At 44.9% G+C, this 18,305-nt stretch overlaps 1 protein-coding gene across 1 annotated transcript in view; it reads left to right on the top strand.

Annotated features, from left to right (window-relative positions):
* Positions 1-18,305, top strand: part of CHRDL2 (chordin like 2) — a 166,501-nt gene that overhangs the window by 105,214 nt on the left and 42,982 nt on the right. The window contains exons 3-6 of the mRNA XM_082244745.1: positions 750-840; positions 5,353-5,489; positions 10,162-10,255; positions 12,931-12,980. Of these exons, the coding sequence (XP_082100871.1) occupies positions 750-840; positions 5,353-5,489; positions 10,162-10,255; positions 12,931-12,980 (372 nt within the window). The remainder of the gene's footprint in view (positions 1-749; positions 841-5,352; positions 5,490-10,161; positions 10,256-12,930; positions 12,981-18,305) is intronic.

Genomic DNA, 18,305 nt, shown 5'->3' with positions numbered 1-18,305 from the left:
GTTCCTAAATATGAGGATCACAGGATCCCTGTGTTCATTACTGACAGAACAACGGTCTGCTGTGTTTACAACAGCAGACCGCCGTTCTGTCTCCATGGGGAGCGATTGCGGGTGCCCGGCAGCAATCGAGGCCACCGGACCGGACCTGATCAGCTTCCACTGTGGTGAATCGGCACGCCCCCATTTGCGGTCCCGCGAAGCGTTGTACAGGTAAGTCGTTTTGCGGGAACGAGCCGACCTGCCGCAGTATATGTACGGCCGCTGGTCAGCAAGTGGTTAAGAGCGTCAGAGGGGTTGAATTGAGATTGCGATTTTTTGCAATTGACCTTCTCCCTACCCCCATGTGACAGCACTGAGTGCCTCCGTGGCCAATCAGCAGCTCTGTCACTTGAGATGGGGGCGGGGGAGTCAGATGCTTCCCATACCCAGAAGTACCCAATACATTTAATTTTGCTTCCCCAGCTGAAAGGAGCAATTGACTCAGGAGCGTAATCCTTCTGTAGGAAATTCTTCATAAGTCTAACATGTTTCAGGCTCTGGGAGCTAGATTGGAGAAGTGTTTAGCCTGCTGGAGATGAAGGGCACTGCTAAGACTTCTTAGGAAATACCGGGGGCTGCCTTTGCTGACCTGATTCAGACATTTGTCATCCTAAATAACCTAAGGCTCTCCAATGAAGTTGTATCCATCATCTTAGGAAAAAACAAGACAATGTATATATCTAATTCATCCCAAACTTTGTGTTTTGTAGGACGGAGTCTCCTGCTACAAGCTAAAGTGCCCGGTCCTGCAATGCATCCACACCGTCACTGACCCGCAGCAGTGCTGCCCCCGATGTGTAGGTAAGTGGCCTCAGAGATGTCTCCTGCCATAAATACATGGAACTTTGCTATGTGTCCACACTTATTGCCATATAGGATATATATATATATATATATATATATATACACACGTACATACATATATATATATATATATATATAGATATATAGATATGTAGATATATATATATATCTATATCCTATATGGCAATAAGTGTGGACACATAGCAAAGTTCCGTATATATACACGTACATATATATATATATATATATATATATATATATATATATATATATATAGTGCCTTGCGAAAGTATTCGCGCCCCCTTAAACTTTTCGACCTTTTGCCACATTTCAGGCTTCAAACATAAAGATATAAAACTGTAATTTTTTGTGAAGAATCAACAAGTGGGACACAATCATGAAGTGGAACAAAATGTATTGGATATTTCAAACTTTTTTAACAAATAAAAAACTGAAAAATTGGGCGTGCAAAATTATTCAGCCCCCTTAAGTTAATACTTTGTAGCACCACCTTTTGCTGCGATTACAGCTGTAAGTCGCTTGGGGTATGTCTCTATCAGTTTTGCACATCGAGAGACTGACATTTTTGCCCATTCCTCCTTGCAAAACAGCTCGAGCTCAGTGAGGTTGGATGGAGAGCGTTTGTGAACAGCAGTTTTCAGTCCTTTCCACAGATTCTCGATTGGATTCAGGTCTGGATTTTGACTTGGTCATTCTAACACCTGGATATGTTTATTTGTGAACCATTCCATTGTAGATTTTGCTTTATGTTTTGCATCATTGTCTTGTTGGAAGACAAATCTCCGTCCCAGTCTCAGGTCTTTTGCAGACTCCATGAGGTTTTCTTCCAGAATGGTCCTGTATTTGGCTCCATCCATCTTCACATCAATTTTAACCATCTTCCCGGTCCCTGCTGAAGAAAAGCAGGCCCAGACCATGATGCTGCCACCACCATGTATCACAGTGGGGATGGTGTGTTCAGGGGGATGAGCTGTGTTGCTTTTACTCCAAACATAACGTTTTGCATTGTTGCCAAAAAGTTTGATTTTGGTTTCATCTGACCAGAGCCCCTTCTTCCACATGTTTGGTGTCTCCCAGGTGGCTTGTGGCAAACTTTAAACGACACTTTTTATGGATATCTTTAAGAAATGTCTTTCTTCTTGACAGTCTTCCATAAAGGCCAGATTTGTGCAGTATACGACTGATTGTTGTCCTATGGACAGAGTCTCCCACCTCAGCTGTAGATCTCTGCAGTTCATCCAGAGTGATCATGGGCCTCTTGGCTGCATCTCTGATCAGTCTTCTCCTTGTATGAGCTGAAAGTTTAGAGGGACGCCCAGGTCTTCGTAGATTTGCAGTGGTCTGATACTCCTTCCATTTCAATATTATCGCTTGCACAATGCTCCTTGGGATGTTTAAAGCTTGGGAAATCTTTTTGTATCCAAATCCGGCTTTAAACTTCTCAAACAGTATCTCGGACCTGCCTGGTGTGTTCCTTGTTCTTCATGATGCTCTCTGCGCTTTAAACGGACCTCTGAGACTATCACAGTGCAGGTGCATTTATACGGAGACTTGATTACACACAGGTGGATTCTATTTATCATCATTAGTCATTTAGGTCAACATTGGATCATTCAGAGATCCTCACTGAACTTCTGGAGAGAGTTTGCTGCACTGAAAGTAAAGGGGATGAATAATTTTGCACGCCCAATTTTTCAGTTTTTTATTTGTTAACAAAGTTTGAAATATCCAACAAATTTCATTACACTTCATGATTGTGTCCCACTTGTTGTTGATTCTTCACAAAAAATTACAGTTTTATATCTTTATGTTTGAAGCCTGAAATGTGGCAAAAGGTTGCAAAGTTCAAGGGGGGTGAATACTTTCGCAAGGCACTGTATATATGTATGTATGTATGTGTGCACACACGCATATATATCTTATCTCCCTATTATATTCTTCCACACTAAACCACTCTAACTCACAAGCCCCCCTTTACTGCTTCAGCTGGGAGCAAGACTTTGGAGCCACGCAAACCCCAGAGACATGGAAGAAAATTTGGGAGGCATTATTCCGCTCTTCCCGTAATTTTATAGCCTTAGGAAACTCTTTCAAAGTTCTGTCCTGATGGTACTTTACCCCAGCTAGAATTGTGAAATGCCTCCCCTCATACCCCACCCTCATGTTTCAGGGGATGCTCCGACCTGGGAGATATGAAGCATATATGGTGGACATGCCCTAGGGTTAGACACCTGTGGATTAGTCTATAACAGGGGTGTCAAACTCAATTTAATCAAAGGGCCGCAGTATGATTGCCCTCAAAGGGCCAGTTGTATCTAGGGGGCACTACAGAGTGTAGAGTTCAGAAGTGCATTAGGTACAGAGTGTAGGGTTTAGGGGTGCACAATGCATAGTGTGCAACCCAACCCTCCCAAAGCTTTCTTGCATCTCTCTCTCCTACTTGGCCTGGCTCTGCTACCTACCTGTGTAGGCGGCTCTGCTTCGCCTTGCAAAGAGGTCATTCTCTCTCTCAGATTCTGGAGATCTGTCCCTGCTGTTATTGTGTGCAGGGATCTGTTACTTTCAGGAGTCGCTGTGTTTGCAAGTGACAGCGGGGAGTGGAGGGCCAGAGCTGGAGGTGGTGGAATGGAGTTTCACCATGTTTTGGCTTCAGAACTGGGTGCGAGGGCCACTTGACAAGGCCTGGAGGGCCAGATTCTGCCCGCGGGCCTTGTGTTTGACATGTGTGGTCTGTAACATGGTCAATTCGGTGTTCCATATCGATCTGCGCAAAGATTCTTGGCCGGCGCTCCTACACAAACCAATAGAAGGTGCTACCAAATGAGAGCGTACCCAATCTTAGAAGAAAACCTGTTTGAGTCTGCAAAAGACCTGAGACTGGGACGGAGGTTCACCTTCCAGCAGGACAACGACCCTAAACATACAGCCAGAGCTACAATGGAATGGTTTAGATCAAATAATATTCATGTTTTAGAATGGCCCAGTCAAAGTCCAGACTTAAATTCAATTGAGAATCTGTGGCAAGACTGGAAATCTTCTGGAATGGGGATAATCAGAAAACCCACCCTAGTGGTGCTCCCTTCCTACCTCCATGGTTCATAGCAGCTCCTAAAGCTACAGACACTGGTGTTGTGTAAGGTGTGAACCACACTATTATCCGAGTTTTTATTACTTTTGGTGTCCCCTTTGAGACAGTTTTCCTTCACCTCCCGTCACAGAGATGGGTACTTAAAAGAAACTCAAAGGTTGGCTGTTGTCACCAACACAGGAAGTATGCTGAGATCTTTCACTGGGTTAGAGGCGTAACTAGAACCTTCAGGGCCCCGGTGCAAGAAACCATGAAGGGCCCCCCGGACCCCTGGCCGGGCCCTTCCCTTCAAGCCTGGGGCTCTTCCCATTGATCCTGGGGCCCTTTTTACTCTCGTTGCCGGACCCTTTCACAAGTTCTGCAGTGGGCCCCCTTCCTGCCATCTTGGGGCCTCCCCACGGTGGTGGAATGCCAGGGTCCAGTTGCAAGTGTCACCTTTGCGATCCTGGAAGTTCACCCACTGGTGTCAGTAGTTTTTATTTTTTGTTATTTTGATTGTATTTTTTATCATTTTATTTTATTTTCTTTACAATGTCACTGACTATGACTCTGTCCATTCAGAAAAGGAAGGAGCTGGTAAATTTACCGACCCCTTCCTGGTTCTCTATTGTAACACATCCCCTGCAGCAGCCGGCAGGAGAGGGAAGGGAGCACAGTGTGTGTGTGTGGGGGGGGGGGGGTGCAGCACAGTGGGGGGGGGGGGACCAGGGGAGCACACAGGGGCCCAGAGACAGCAGAACACAAGTGAAGTGGATAGGAGGAGTGGAGGGGGCAGCACACAGAGGATCCAATCTCCTCCATTTCCTCCTGCAGCTACAGGAGGAAAAAGGACAGTGATTTCACCCCATTAGATTGTAAGCTCTTCTGAGCAGGGCCCTCTTAATCTTCTTGTATTTTATTGTATTGTAACTGTATTGTCTCATTGTAAAGTGCCGCGTAAACTGCTGGCGCTATAGAAATCCTGAATAATAATAATAATTTCTCGACATGCTGCCCCCTCCCCCCCTCCTATTCAGGTGTACAGAGGAGAGCCGCACAGGCCCCCTGGAGCATGGGGCCCGGTTGCAATTGCAACCCCTGTAGTTATGCCCCTGTACTGGGGACACTTTTTCCAGAGCAGCACCCCCCCCCCCCCCCCAGTAATAACAACTTGAGGGGGTTTCAAAGGAATGTACAGCAGTTTTGCACACTTTCTTTATTATTTTTAGGACTGAAAAATATTTTTTTTATTTGTTAGGCAATCCTGTTGTTAAAAATATTTCTTCGCAGAGCTAAGTAGCTCAAGCTGTTGCACTACCTGAATGGGTCAGATTGTTTCCTTTCATAATTACAATTAAAAAAAAAAAAGTTTTGACTGTATCTCCGCTTTCCCCAAATAATGATGTGCCCTCTTTCTGCAGAGACACCTTCCGGGCTGCGAGCTCCGCCCAAAGTCTGCCAGCATAACGGGACGACCTACCAGCAGGGGGAGATGTTTACCACTCACGAGCTCTTCCCATCGCGACAGTCCAACCAGTGTGTTCAGTGCAGTTGTTCGGTATGTTACCCTACCCTCCCCCCTTCCATACCCCCCCACCACCAAGACATCAGAGAAAATAGTGACAGGGACACGGTACTGCTGAGCATTGGGTGGTACACTTGTAAAGGAAGAGCTAAGAGGCAACTGTCGGGGACATGGTGCTGCTGAGCATTGGGTGGTACACACGTATAGGAAGAGATAAGAGGCCATTGTCAGGGACATGGTGCTGCTGAGCACTGAATTCATACACATGTTTAGGAAGAGATCAGAGACAATAGTGACAGGGACATGGTGCTGCTGAGCACTGGATGGTACACATGTAAAGGAAGAATTCAGACAAAATAGTGACAGGGACATGGTATTGCTGAGCTGTGAATGGTATTTATGTATCTGAAGGAATCTGAGAGACTAGTGACAGGGACATGGTGCTGCTGAGCAGAGGATGGTGTGTATAGGAAGCGATGAGAGAGAATAGTGACGGGACATGGTGCTGCTGAGCAGAGGATGGTGTGTATAGGAAGCGATGAGAGAGAATAGTGACGGGACATGGTGCTGCTGAGCAGTGTATGATGTGTATAGGAAGTGATCACAGAGAAGGGAATGGTACAAATTGATAGGAAGGGGATCGGAGAGAATAGTGATAGGGACACCACACTGCTGAGCATTGGATGGTACACATGTTTAGGCAGAGATCAGACAAAATAGTGGCAGGGACATGATGCTGCTGAGCATTGTATTGATACACATGTATAGGAAGTGATCAGACAAATGCACATACAGTATGTATCGGAAGGGGATCGAAGAGAATAGTGACAGGGACGTGGTTCTGCTGAGCAGGGGATGGTAACTCCCCATGACATGACTTGGAGAAGAAGGTTTGGGGGGCGGATTGCACAGGATGATGGAAGAGGATAGAGATTGAATTGGACCCCTGCAGTGTGGGGGAGGGGTGTTTTTTTCTGGTGCTCAGAGTGGGACTTTTAGTAGGGGGCTATAGAGGGCTGTGGGGGGGGGCTGTAATGGGCTGTAGGGGGCTGTGGGGAGGGGGGTGTGACCTGTCGGGGGTTTTAGGGGGCTGTCGAGCTGTGGGGGGGGGGCTGTAGAGCTGTGGGGGGCTGTAGAGCTGTAGGGGGTTGTAGAGCTGTGGGGGGCTGTAGAGCTGTGGGGGGGGGGGGGGGCTGTAGAGATCTGTAGAGGGCTGTAGAGCTATAGGGGTTTGTAGAGCTGTGGGGAGCTGTAGAGCTGTAGGGGGCTGTGGAGCTGAAGGGGGCTGTAGGGGGCTGTAGAGCTGTGGGGAGCTGTAGAGGGCTGTAGAGCTGTGGGGAGCTGTAGAGGGCTGTAGAGAGCTGTAGAGCTGTGGGGGGCTGTAGAGAGCTGTAGAGCTGTGGGGAGCTGTAGGGGGCTGTAGAGCTGTGGGGAGCTGTAGAGCTGTAGGGGGCTGTAGAGCTGTAGGGAGCTGAAGGGGGCTGTAGGGAGCTGTGGGGAGCTGTAGAGGGCTGTAGAGCTGTGGGGAGCTGTAGGGGGCTGTAGAGCTGTGGGGGCTGTAAAGAGCTGTAGAGCTGTGGGGGGCTGTGGGGAGCTGTAGGGGGCTGTAGAGCTGTGGGGAGCTGTAGGGGGCTGTAGAGCTGTGGGGAGCTGTAGAGGGCTGTAGAGCTGTGGGGAGCTGTAGAGGGCTGTAGAGGGCTGTAGAGCTGTGGGGGCTGTAGAGAGCTGTAGAGCTGTGGGGGGCTGTAGAGAGCTGTAGAGCTGTGGGGAGCTGTAGGGGGCTGTAGAGCTGTGGGGAGCTGTAGAGCTGTAGGGGGCTGTAGAGCTGTAGGGAGCTGAAGGGGGCTGTAGGGAGCTGTGGGGAGCTGTAGAGGGCTGTAGAGCTGTGGGGGGCTGTAAAGAGCTGTAGAGCTGTGGGGGGGCTGTGGGGAGCTGTAGAGGGCTGTAGAGCTGTGGGGAGCTGTAGAGAGCTGTAGAGGGCTGTAGAGCTGTGGGGGCTGTAGAGAGCTGTAGAGCTGTGGGGGGCTGTAGAGAGCTGTAGAGCTGTGGGGAGCTGTAGGGGGCTGTAGAGCTGTGGGGAGCTGTAGAGGGCTGTAGAGCTGTGGGGACTGTAGAGAGCTGTAGAGCTGTGGGGGGCTGTAGAGAGCTGTAGAGCTGTGGGGAGCTGTAGGGGGCTGTAGAGCTGTGGGGAGCTGTAGAGGGCTGTAGAGCTGTGGGGACTGTAGAGAGCTGTAGAGCTGTGGGGGGCTGTAGAGAGCTGTAGAGCTGTGGGGAGCTGTAGGGGGCTGTAGAGCTGTGGGGAGCTGTAGAGGGCTGTAGAGCTGTGGGGACTGTAGAGAGCTGTAGAGCTGTGGGGGGCTGTAGAGCTGTGGGGAGCTGTAGAGGGCTGTAGAGCTGTGGGGAGCTGTAGAGCTGTAGGGGGCTGTAGAGCTGTAGAGCTGTGGTGGGGGGGGGGCTGTAGAGAGCTGTGGGGAGCTGTAGGGGGCTGTAGAGCTGTAGGGAGCTGTAGAGCTGTGGGGGGGCTGGAGAGCGCTGTGGGGGGCTGTAGAGGGCTGTGGGGGCTGTAGAGAGCTGTGAGTGGGGGCTGTGGTCATTGTAAAGGCACCCTGTCTATCCAGCCATGGCTGAGCCACAATATTTGTATAGCCCGGACCCAGTCATTTCCAGGTTGCAGCCTGGGCCGGTGAGTTCCAGGAAAGTCTGCGCTCGCCCTCTATTACCATTTACAAGGCTCTCCTCGCTCGCTGTTCCCGCTAATATTTGTGATTTTTACTGTTCATGAGAGAGAGGCGAGAAATGCGATCTCCTCTATAGAGGAGCGCGCCGATCTCCGCACCAAGGTGGCCGGGTCATGACATTCAGGAAGGATTCAGTTTCAGGTCCATGGTGGAGGGGCAGCCTTAGCGGTCAGTGAGCGGGGGAGGGCTGGGCTGGCTGGAGAAGGGAACAAATAGGCCTTTTATAAAGATGGGATTGTAGAATGAATCGGATCGATTATTCCTTCTCCCTATTTTCTATCATTTCTGGTAATAAATGTGAAGAATCTCATAAAGCATGAAGTGTGATTTGTGTTTTGCGCGTATTGCCGGGGAATGAATGCTTCATATACTTTTCATGACCAAAACTTTTCCCATCGGTGCAATTATTATTATTTTTTTATTTTTACTTTAAAGCTGTGAATTCCATGAAAGCAGCTGAATACACCGATTCCTCATTCATTGAAGCTGTGTTATTTATATTATCACTATTTATTATTTCATGTTTACTGTTTATTTTTTACATTTTTATCTTTTTTTTTTTTTTAGTTTGTTTTAGCTTTTATTTTGCATGTGTGTATATAATTCAACCTATAATGTTTTAATTACCGTATGATGATGAATTTTATTTTGTATTTTTTTTACATATTCACTTTTAAATATCTTACATTTCTTAACATACATGACATAAATAAAAACAAAACAAAATAAAAACATCAATCAATTTACACAAGACCATACAATTTTGGTGTCTCCAGCATATATTTTACCCTACAGCTATTTTCCTTTTCATTTCCCATTTATTTTTTTATTTTTCCCTCCTTACTTCCTCCCTTCCCATCCAATCTCTCCACCCCCCCCCCCCCCATACCTTAAAAAAAAAAAAAACGGGGGAGGACCCCCTTTTGCAACCACAACCAACTACCTTTAAAAAATAAATGGAAAAAAAATTGGTGCTCAATTTATGTGTTAGTGATTAAAATTAAGGGTTGTATCTCAGGGTAGAAACCATGGTTATCCCCCCTGTTCCACTCTATGTAATGTGACCAAAAACCTTAAAAATGTGTGAATTATATACTAAATAATAATTATTTTAGTTTTAGCTGTTAATTTTGCATGTATATATTACATATATATATATATATATATATATATATATAATTCAACCTATTCTTTTTTAATTATGATGATGAACATTATTTTGAATTTTTTTTTTTTTTTTTTTTTACATTTTTAATAATTTTTAATTCAGTTTTTTTTTTCTTTTGGTTTTTAATTATTAGAATTTTGCATTTAGTACTTCTTATTTATTTTTTTTTTTATTATTTGTTTTCCCTACATTTTTAATCTTTGTTTAGCTTTTGAAAAATGTTTTATATGTTGCATTTTTTGTTATTGTACTTCTTATTTTGTAATTATTATTATTATAATTATTACTACTTTTCCCCCTACAAATGAAATTTAGTTTTTTTTTTTTTTTTAGCTTTTTACAATATTTTTTAATTTTGCATTTATTTTATTATTGTACATTCTATTATTATTTTTAGTATTATGATAATTAGAAATTTAGTTTTTTTTTTTTTTTAGCTTTTTACAATATTTTTTAATTTTGCATTTATTTTATTATTGTACATTCTATTATTATTTTTAGTATTATGATTAATAATTAGAAATTTTGTTTTTTTTTATAGCTTTTTAAAATATTTCTTAATTTTGCATTTATTTTATCATTGTACATTCTATTATTATTTTTAGTATTATGATTAATAATTAGAAATTTTGTTTTTTTTTTTATAGCTTTTTAAAATATTTCTTAATTTTGCATTTATTTTATCATTGTACATTCTATTATTATTTTTAGTATTATTATTAATTATTATTAATAATACTAATAACTTGGTGATTGTGGGTCTATGGCTGATATCAGCAGTGTTGTCCTTGTTTTATAGGATGGACAGATCTACTGCGGCCTGGTGACCTGTCCGGAGCTGGTATGTTCCTCTCCAATGACTGTACCAGACTCCTGCTGCCCGGTGTGCCGAGGTAAGTAGCCCTGCTACATAATAAACCTCAATCCTACATAATAAACCTCAATCCTACATAATAAACCTCAATCCTACATAATAAACCTCAATCCTACATAATAAACCTCAATCTCTTCATACATGTTTTAATAGACATATTAAATATTCAGCCAGTCTTCCACAATTGTACCGCCTCCTCTCCTGGATTGAAAATGCTTACTCTGATATTACTGCACACTGTGAGCTTCTCACAATTTTGGAGTTTGGCTTTTAACCACTTAAGCCCCGGAAGATTTTACCCCCTTCCTGACCAGGGCCTATTTTGCGATTCGGCACTGCGTGACTTTAACGGACAATTGCACGGTCGTGCGACGCTGTACCTAAACTAATTTGACGTCCTCTTTTTCCCACAAACAGAGCTTTGTTTTGGTGGTATTTGATCACCTGTGCGATTTTTTTTTTTTTTTTTTTGATCATGCGTTATAAACAAAAAAAGAGCGTCAATTTTGCAAAAATAACAATATTTTTCACATTTTTTTTATATGAAATTCCCCCCCAAAAAAATGTAAAAATCAAAATTTTTTTAACATTTTCGGCCAATTTGTTTTCTGCCACCTGTGTTTGGTAAAAAAAATCGCAAAAAGCATATTTTGATTGGTTTGCGCAAAAGTTATCGCGTTTACTAACTAAGGGAAAGATTTTTGTAATTTTTGTTGTTTTTTTTTTTTTTTTAACGCGTAATGGCGGCGATCTGCGTTTTGTTTTTGTTTTTTTGCGGGACTGCGACATTGCAGCTGACAGATCGGACCCTTGACTGACATTTTTGACACTTTTGGGGGTACCAGTGACATTACTACAGTAATCCGTGCTATAAATATGCACTGTTACTGTAAAAATACACTGGCAGTGAAGGGGTTAACTTTTTTTTGAGAGGGAGGGGTTATGTGTGTCCCTAGGGGCGTGATTCTAACTGTGATTGGCTGTGGCTTGAGGTGTAAGAACAGTGATCAACTGTCCTACATAGCAGAACCGTATAATCACTATTCTTACACAGGGGAGAATGACAGGCGGCTTTGTTTACATTAGCAGCCTGCCTTTCTCCCTCTGCACCGACGATCGCTGAGTGACCGGCGGACATCGGGTCCGCCGGTCACATGCGCGGGGGGGGGGGTCTGTGACCACGTGGGAGCGCGCCTCCTGGGGCGCGCGCTCGCTCCCTAGACTTTCACAGGCTACCGACGTAGTACTACGTCGCTCTGCCTGTGAGGGGCTGACGTAAATAGTCGTGCGGCAGTCGGCAAGCGGTTAACCACTTCCCCCTGGGCGGACGTCATATGACGTCTAAAACTTTGCGGTGGTATACCGGGATGATGCCTCTAGCTAGAGGCATCATCCCGGTACCGTGGTTTAAAGCCGACGGTCGGCTTTCCGTCGGTACCGATTGATGCAGCTCGGGAGCCGCTTGATCGTTACCCGGGGGGGCGGGAGGGGACGCCTCCCCCCCCCTCCCGCCGCCTTCCGCGGATTTTACCGGGGCTCCCGTCCCACCGGGAGCCCCGAGCACCCAGCCGGCACGTCCGCCGGCTGGATGGAGTCCCGATGAATGCTGGAAACGGCATCGATCGGGTCTCCGATGACGTAACCCGGAGGCGGCGTCCATGACGTCACTTCCGGGTTAGTGTGCTGCAAAACTGCGGCAAATTTGAAAAACGGCTGTATGCAAAAACGCCGTTTTCGGCGTTTTGCATACAGGGAAGTGCAGTGGAGGGGGTTGGGGTCTTTTAGACCCTCGATCCCTCCATAAAGAGTATCTGTCACTACATATTGCTGTCACAAGGGATGTTTACATTGCTTGTGACAGCAATAAAAGTGATCAGATTTTTATTTTTTTTTTAAAACTGTAATAAAGTTAAAAAAATAAATAAAATAAATGGGAAAAAAAAAAAAAATTTAGCCGCCCCGGTCACCGTTAGCTCGCGCACAAAAAAAAACTTATACGGAAGTCGAGCCGCGAATGAAATCGCTGTTCAAACCACACATGTGAGGTATCGCCGCGATCGCCAGAGCGTGAGCAATAATTTAAAAAAAAGAGCTACACTCTAACCCTAAACTGGTAACCGTTAAATAAATTTAAAGTGTCGCCTATTGAGATCTCTATTGACCGTAGTTTGTCGCCATCCCACGGGGGGGCGCAATTTTAAACCGTAACATGTTGGGTATCTATTTACTCGGCGTGACATCATCTTTCACAATATATAAAGAAAATGGGCTAACTTGACTGTTTAGTATTTTTTAAATGCAGTGAAATGTAATTTTTCCCCAAAAAAATGGCGTTTTAAAGACCGCTGCGCAAATACCGCGTGACAAAAAATATTGCAATGACCGCCATTTTATTCTCCAGAGTCTTTGCTAAAAAAATATATGTAATGTTTGGGGGTTCTAAGGTTTTCTAGGAAAAAATACTGATTTTAACTTGTAAACAAAAAGTGTCCGAAATAGGCCTAGTGGTGAAGTGGTTAAAGAAAACAGTGGACCTATCAGTGTGGCTCATTGATCCCATCTGGGCAGTCATTCAGCAGGGATGCTCCAACGAGGAGCACAGAGTCTCTCTCTGAGCTCGTTCACCGATTTATTCTCTGGATGTACAAATTGTCACATCAGATCTCTCACCTTTGCCGATTTTGTGTTTTGCAGATGGGTCATTTGAGCGATCGGGGGAAGAGGAGCCGTTAAACAGAGGTGTTGTACGTAAAATTCATTTTTTATTTTTTTATAGTAAATAGTTCCTGATTATTTAACACAAACTTACTTGGAGCCTAATCAAAGCTGCCCATACATTGTTAGAATATATGAATATATATATATATATATATATATATATATATATATATATATATATAAATATATATTTTTTTTTTTCCTTTTCAGCCTTCATTAATATTTTCTTATTTTTTTTTTAACTGTGTATATGTACAGTATCTCACAAAAGTAAGTACACCCCTCACATTTTTGTAAATTTTTTATTCTATCTTTTCATGTGACAACACTGAAGAAATGACATTTTGTTACAATGTAAAGTAGTGAGTGTACAGCTTGTATAAGGGTCCTTTCACTTAGTGGACCGTTCAGATCCGCCTGTCAGTTTTTCAGGCGGATCTGAGCGGACGCCCCATGCATCTCTATGGGGCATCGGATGTCAGCGGAGACATGTCCACTGACATCTGATCCGATCCGGTCTGTCAAATCTGGACTGATGGAAGCCCTATTTTCCATCCGTCCATCGGATCGGATCGGATGAGAATGGACAGGCAGTCCGTTCTCATCCGATTCCCCCATAGAGAACAGCGGGGACCTGACAGCTCCGTCTCCACACACAGAGCAGAGACAGAGCAGCCATCTGCCTGCTCAGGCGGATCGATCCACTGCTGAGAAAAACAGAGTCCGCCAACGGACTCCCCTGTATGAAAGGGGCCTTGCAGTGTAAATTTGCTGTCCCCTGAAAATAACTCAACACACAGCCATTAATGTCTAAACCGCTGGCAACAAAAGTGAGTACACCAAAAAAAATAAAAAATGTCCAAATTGGGCCCAAAGTGTCAATATTTTGTGTGGCCACCATTATTTTCCAGCACTGCCTTAACCCTCTTGGGCATGGAGTTCACCAGAGCTTCACAGGTTGCACTGGAGTCCTCTTCCACTCCTCCATGATGACATCACAGCTGGTGGATGTTGTAGACCTTGCGCTCCTCCACCTTCCATTTGAGGATGACCCACAGATGCTCAATAGGGTTTAGGTCTGGAGACATGCTTGGCCAGCACATCACCTTTACCCTCAGCTTCTTTAGCAAGGCAGTGGTCGTCATGGAGGTGTGTTTGGGGTCGTTATCATGTTGGAATTCAGCCCTGCGGCCCAGTCTCTGAAGGGAGGGGATCATGCTCTGCTTCAGTATGTCACAGTACATGTTGGTATTCATGGTTCCCTCAATGAACTGTAGCTCCCCAGTGCCGGCAGCACTCATGCAGCCCCAGACCATGACACTCCCACCACCATGCTTGACTGTAGGCAAGACACACTTGTCTTTGTACTCCTCACCTGGTTGCCGCCACACACGTTTGACACCATCTCAACCAAATACGTTTATCTTGGTCTCATCAGACCACAGGACATGGTTCCAGTAATCCATGTCCTTAGTCTGCTTGTCTTCATCAAACTGCGGTCTTTCTTGTGCATCATCTTTAGAAGAGGCTTCCTTCTGGAACGACAGCCATGCAGACCAATTTGATGCAGTGTGCGGCGTATGGTCTGAGCACTGACAGGCTGACCCCCCACCTCTTCAACCTCTGTAGCAATGCTGGCAGCGCTCATACGTCTATTTCCCAAAGACAACCTCTGGATATGATGCTGAGCACGTGCACTCAACTTCTTGTCGACCATGGCGAGGCCTGTTCTGAGTGTAATCTGTCCCGTTAAACCGCTGTATGGTCTTAGCCACCGTGCTGCAGCTCAATTTCAGGGTCTTGGCAATCTTCTTTTAGCCTAGGCCATCTTTATGTAGAGCAACAATTCTTTTTTTTTCCAGATCCTCAGAGAGTTCTTTGCCATGAGGTGCCATGTTGAACTTCCAGTGACCAGTATGAGAGAGTGAGAGTCGGTTCACACTGGGGCGACACGACTCTGTACTACTTCGGGGGCTACTTGTGCATTCCCATGCACCACGACTTGTAGCGACTTGTAAGGACTTCACATAGTGGAAGTCTATGCAAGTCGCTCCGAGGTCGCCCCGAAGTAGTACAGTACCCTTTTTCTAAGTCGGAGCGACTTGTGTCGCTCCTATTAGAACGGGTCCTGTAGCGGTCAATGGACCACGAGGGAGCACGACTTGTCAGGCTGACAAGTCGCCTGACAAGTCGCGCTAGTGTGGATCGGCTCTCAGAGCGATAACACCAAATTTAACACACCTGCTCCCCATTCACACCTGAGACCTTGTAACACTAACTAGTCACATGACACCGGGGAGGGAAAATGGTTAATTGGGCTCAATTTTGACATTGTCACTTAGGGGTGTACTCACTTTTGTTGCCAGCAGTTTAGACATTAATGGCTGTGTGTTGAGTTATTTTGAGGGGACAGTAAATTTACACTGTTATACAAGCTGTACACTCACTACTTTACATTGTAGCAAAGTGTCATTTCTTCAGTGTTGTCACATGAAAAGATAGAATAAAATATTTACACAAAAATGTGAGGGGTGTACTCACTTTTGTGAGATACTGTATTTATGTGTGTGTGTGAATATATATATATATATATATATATATATATATATATATATATATATATATATATATATTACAGTATCTCACAAAAGTGCATTGCAGCAACTCAAAATGGTCGTAGTGTGTATGGCCCCCACATGCTTGTTTGCATGCCTGACAATGTTGGGTCATGCTCCTAATGAGATGATGGATGGGGTCCTGGAATATTTCCTCCCAGATCTGGACCAGGACATCACTGAGCTCCTAAACAGACTGAGGTGCAACTTGGTGGTGTCAGATGGACCAAAACATAATGTCCCAGAGGTGTGCTATTGGATTTAGGTCAGACGAGTGTGGAGGCCATTCAATGGTATCAATTCCTTCATCCTCCAGGAACTGGCTGCATACTCTCACCACATGAGGCCGGGCATTGTTGTGCACCAGGAGGAACCCAGGACCCACTGCACCAGCGAAGGGTCTGAAAATGGGTCCAAGGATTTCATCCCGATACCTAATGGCAGTCAGGGTGCCATTGTCTATCCTGTAGAGGTCTGTGCATCCCTCCATGGATTTGCCTCCCCAGACCATCACTGACCCATCACCAAACTGGTCATGCTGAACGATGTTACAGGCAGCATAACGTTCTCCACGGCTTCTCCAGACCCTTTCACGTCTGTCACATGTGCTCAGGGTGAACATCTGTGAAAAGCACAGGGTGCCAGTGGCGGACCTGCCAATTCTGGTGTTCAATGGCAAATGCCAGTCGAGCTCCATGGTGCCAGGCGGTGAGCACAGAGCCCACTAGAGGGCTTCATGCCCTCAGACCACCCTCATGAAGTCTGTTTCTGATTGTGTGGTCAGAGACATTCATACCAGTGGCCTGCTGGAGGTCATTTTGTAGGGCTCTGGCAGGGCTCATCCTGTTCCTCCTTGCACAAAGGAGCAGATACCGGTCCTGCTGATGGGTTAAGGCCCTTCTATGGTCCTGTCCAGCTCTCCTAGAGTAACTGCCTGTCTCCTGGAATCTCCTCCATGCTCTTGAGACTGTGCTGGGGGAGACACAGTAAACCTTCTGGCAATGACAGGCATTGATGAATCATCCTGGAGGAGTTGGACTGCCTGTGCAACCTCTATAGGGTCCAGGTATCGCCTCATACTACCAGTAGTTACACTGACCCTAGCCAGATGAAAAACTAGCGACAAACAGTCAGAAAAGATGAGTAGGGAAAAAAGATTTCAGTGGCCTCCACCTGAAAAAACTATTCTTGTTTTGGAGGTCGTCTCATTGTTGCCCATCTAGTGCACCTGTTAATTTCATGAACCCCAAAGCAGCTGAAACTGATTGACAACCCCCTCTGCTACTTAACTGACCAGATCAATATCCCAGGAGTCTAATTGACTTGATGCTATACTCTGATTAAAAAGTGTTCCTTTCATTTTTTTGAGGTGTGTGTGTGTGTGTGTGTGTGTATGTATATGTATATATATATATACACACACACACAGTGCTTTGCGAAAGTATTCGGCTCCCTTGAACTTTTCGACCTTTTGCCACATTTCAGGCTTCAAACATAAAGATATAAAACTGTAATTTTTTGTGAAGAATCAACAACAAGTGGGACACAATCAGGAAGTGAAACGAAATTTATTGGATATTTCAAACTTTTTTAACAAATAAAAAACTGAAAAATTGGGCGTGCAAAATTATTCAGCCCCCTTAAGTTAATACTTTGTAGCGCCACCTTTTGCTGCGATTACAGCTGTAAGTCGCTTGGGGTATGTCTCTATCAGTTTTGCACATCGAGAGACTGAAATTTTTGCCCATTCCTCCTTGCAAAACAGCTCGAGCTCAGTGAGGTTGGATGGAGAGCGTTTGTGAACAGCAGTTTTCAGTTCTTTCCATAGATTCTCGATTGGATTCAGGTCTGGACTTTGACTTGGCCATTCTAACACCTGGATATGTTTATTTGTGAACCATTCCATGATTCCATTCCATTGTAGATTTTGCTTTATGTTTTGGATCATTGTCTTGTTGGAAGACAAATCTCCATCCCAGTCTCAGGTCTTTTGCAGACTCCATCAGGTTTTCTTCCAGAATGGTCCTGTATTTGGCTCCATCCATCTTCCCATCAATTTTAACCATCTTCCCGGTCCCTGCTGAAGAAAAGCAGGCCCAAACCATGATGCTGCCACCACCATGTTTGACAGTGGGAATGGTGTGTTCAGGGTGATGAGCTGTGTTGCTTTTACGCCAAACATAACATTTTGCATTGTTGCCAAAAAGTTTGATTTTGGTTTCATCTGACCAGAGCACCTTCTTCCACATGTTTGGTGTCTCCCAGGTGGCTTGTGGCAAACTTTAAACGACACTTTTTATGGATATCTTTAAGAAATGGCTTTCTTCTTGACAGTCTTCCATAAAGGCCAGATTTGTGCAGTATACGACTGATTGTTGTCCTATGGACAGAGTCTCCCACCTCAGCTGTAGATCTCTGCAGTTCATCCAGAGTGATCTTTGGCCTCTTGGCTGCATCTCTGATCAGTCTTCTCCTTGTATGAGCTGAAAGTTTAGAGGGACGGCCAGGTCTTCGTAGATTTGCAGTGGTCTGATTCTCCTTCCATTTCAACATTGTCGCTTGCACAGTGCTCCTTGGGATGTTTAAAGCTTGGGAAATCTTTTTGTATCCAAATCCGGCTTTAAACTTCTCCACAACAGTATCTCGGACCTGCCTGGTGTGTTCCTTGTTCTTCATGATGCTCTCTGCGCTTTAAACGGACCTCTGAGACTATCACAGTGCAGGTGCATTTATACG

This window comes from Pelophylax lessonae (assembly GCF_965119305.1).
Source record: "Pelophylax lessonae genome assembly, chromosome: 2".
Classification (NCBI taxonomy): Eukaryota; Metazoa; Chordata; class Amphibia; order Anura; family Ranidae; genus Pelophylax; species Pelophylax lessonae.
This window is presented reverse-complemented; position numbering and strand designations above follow the sequence as displayed.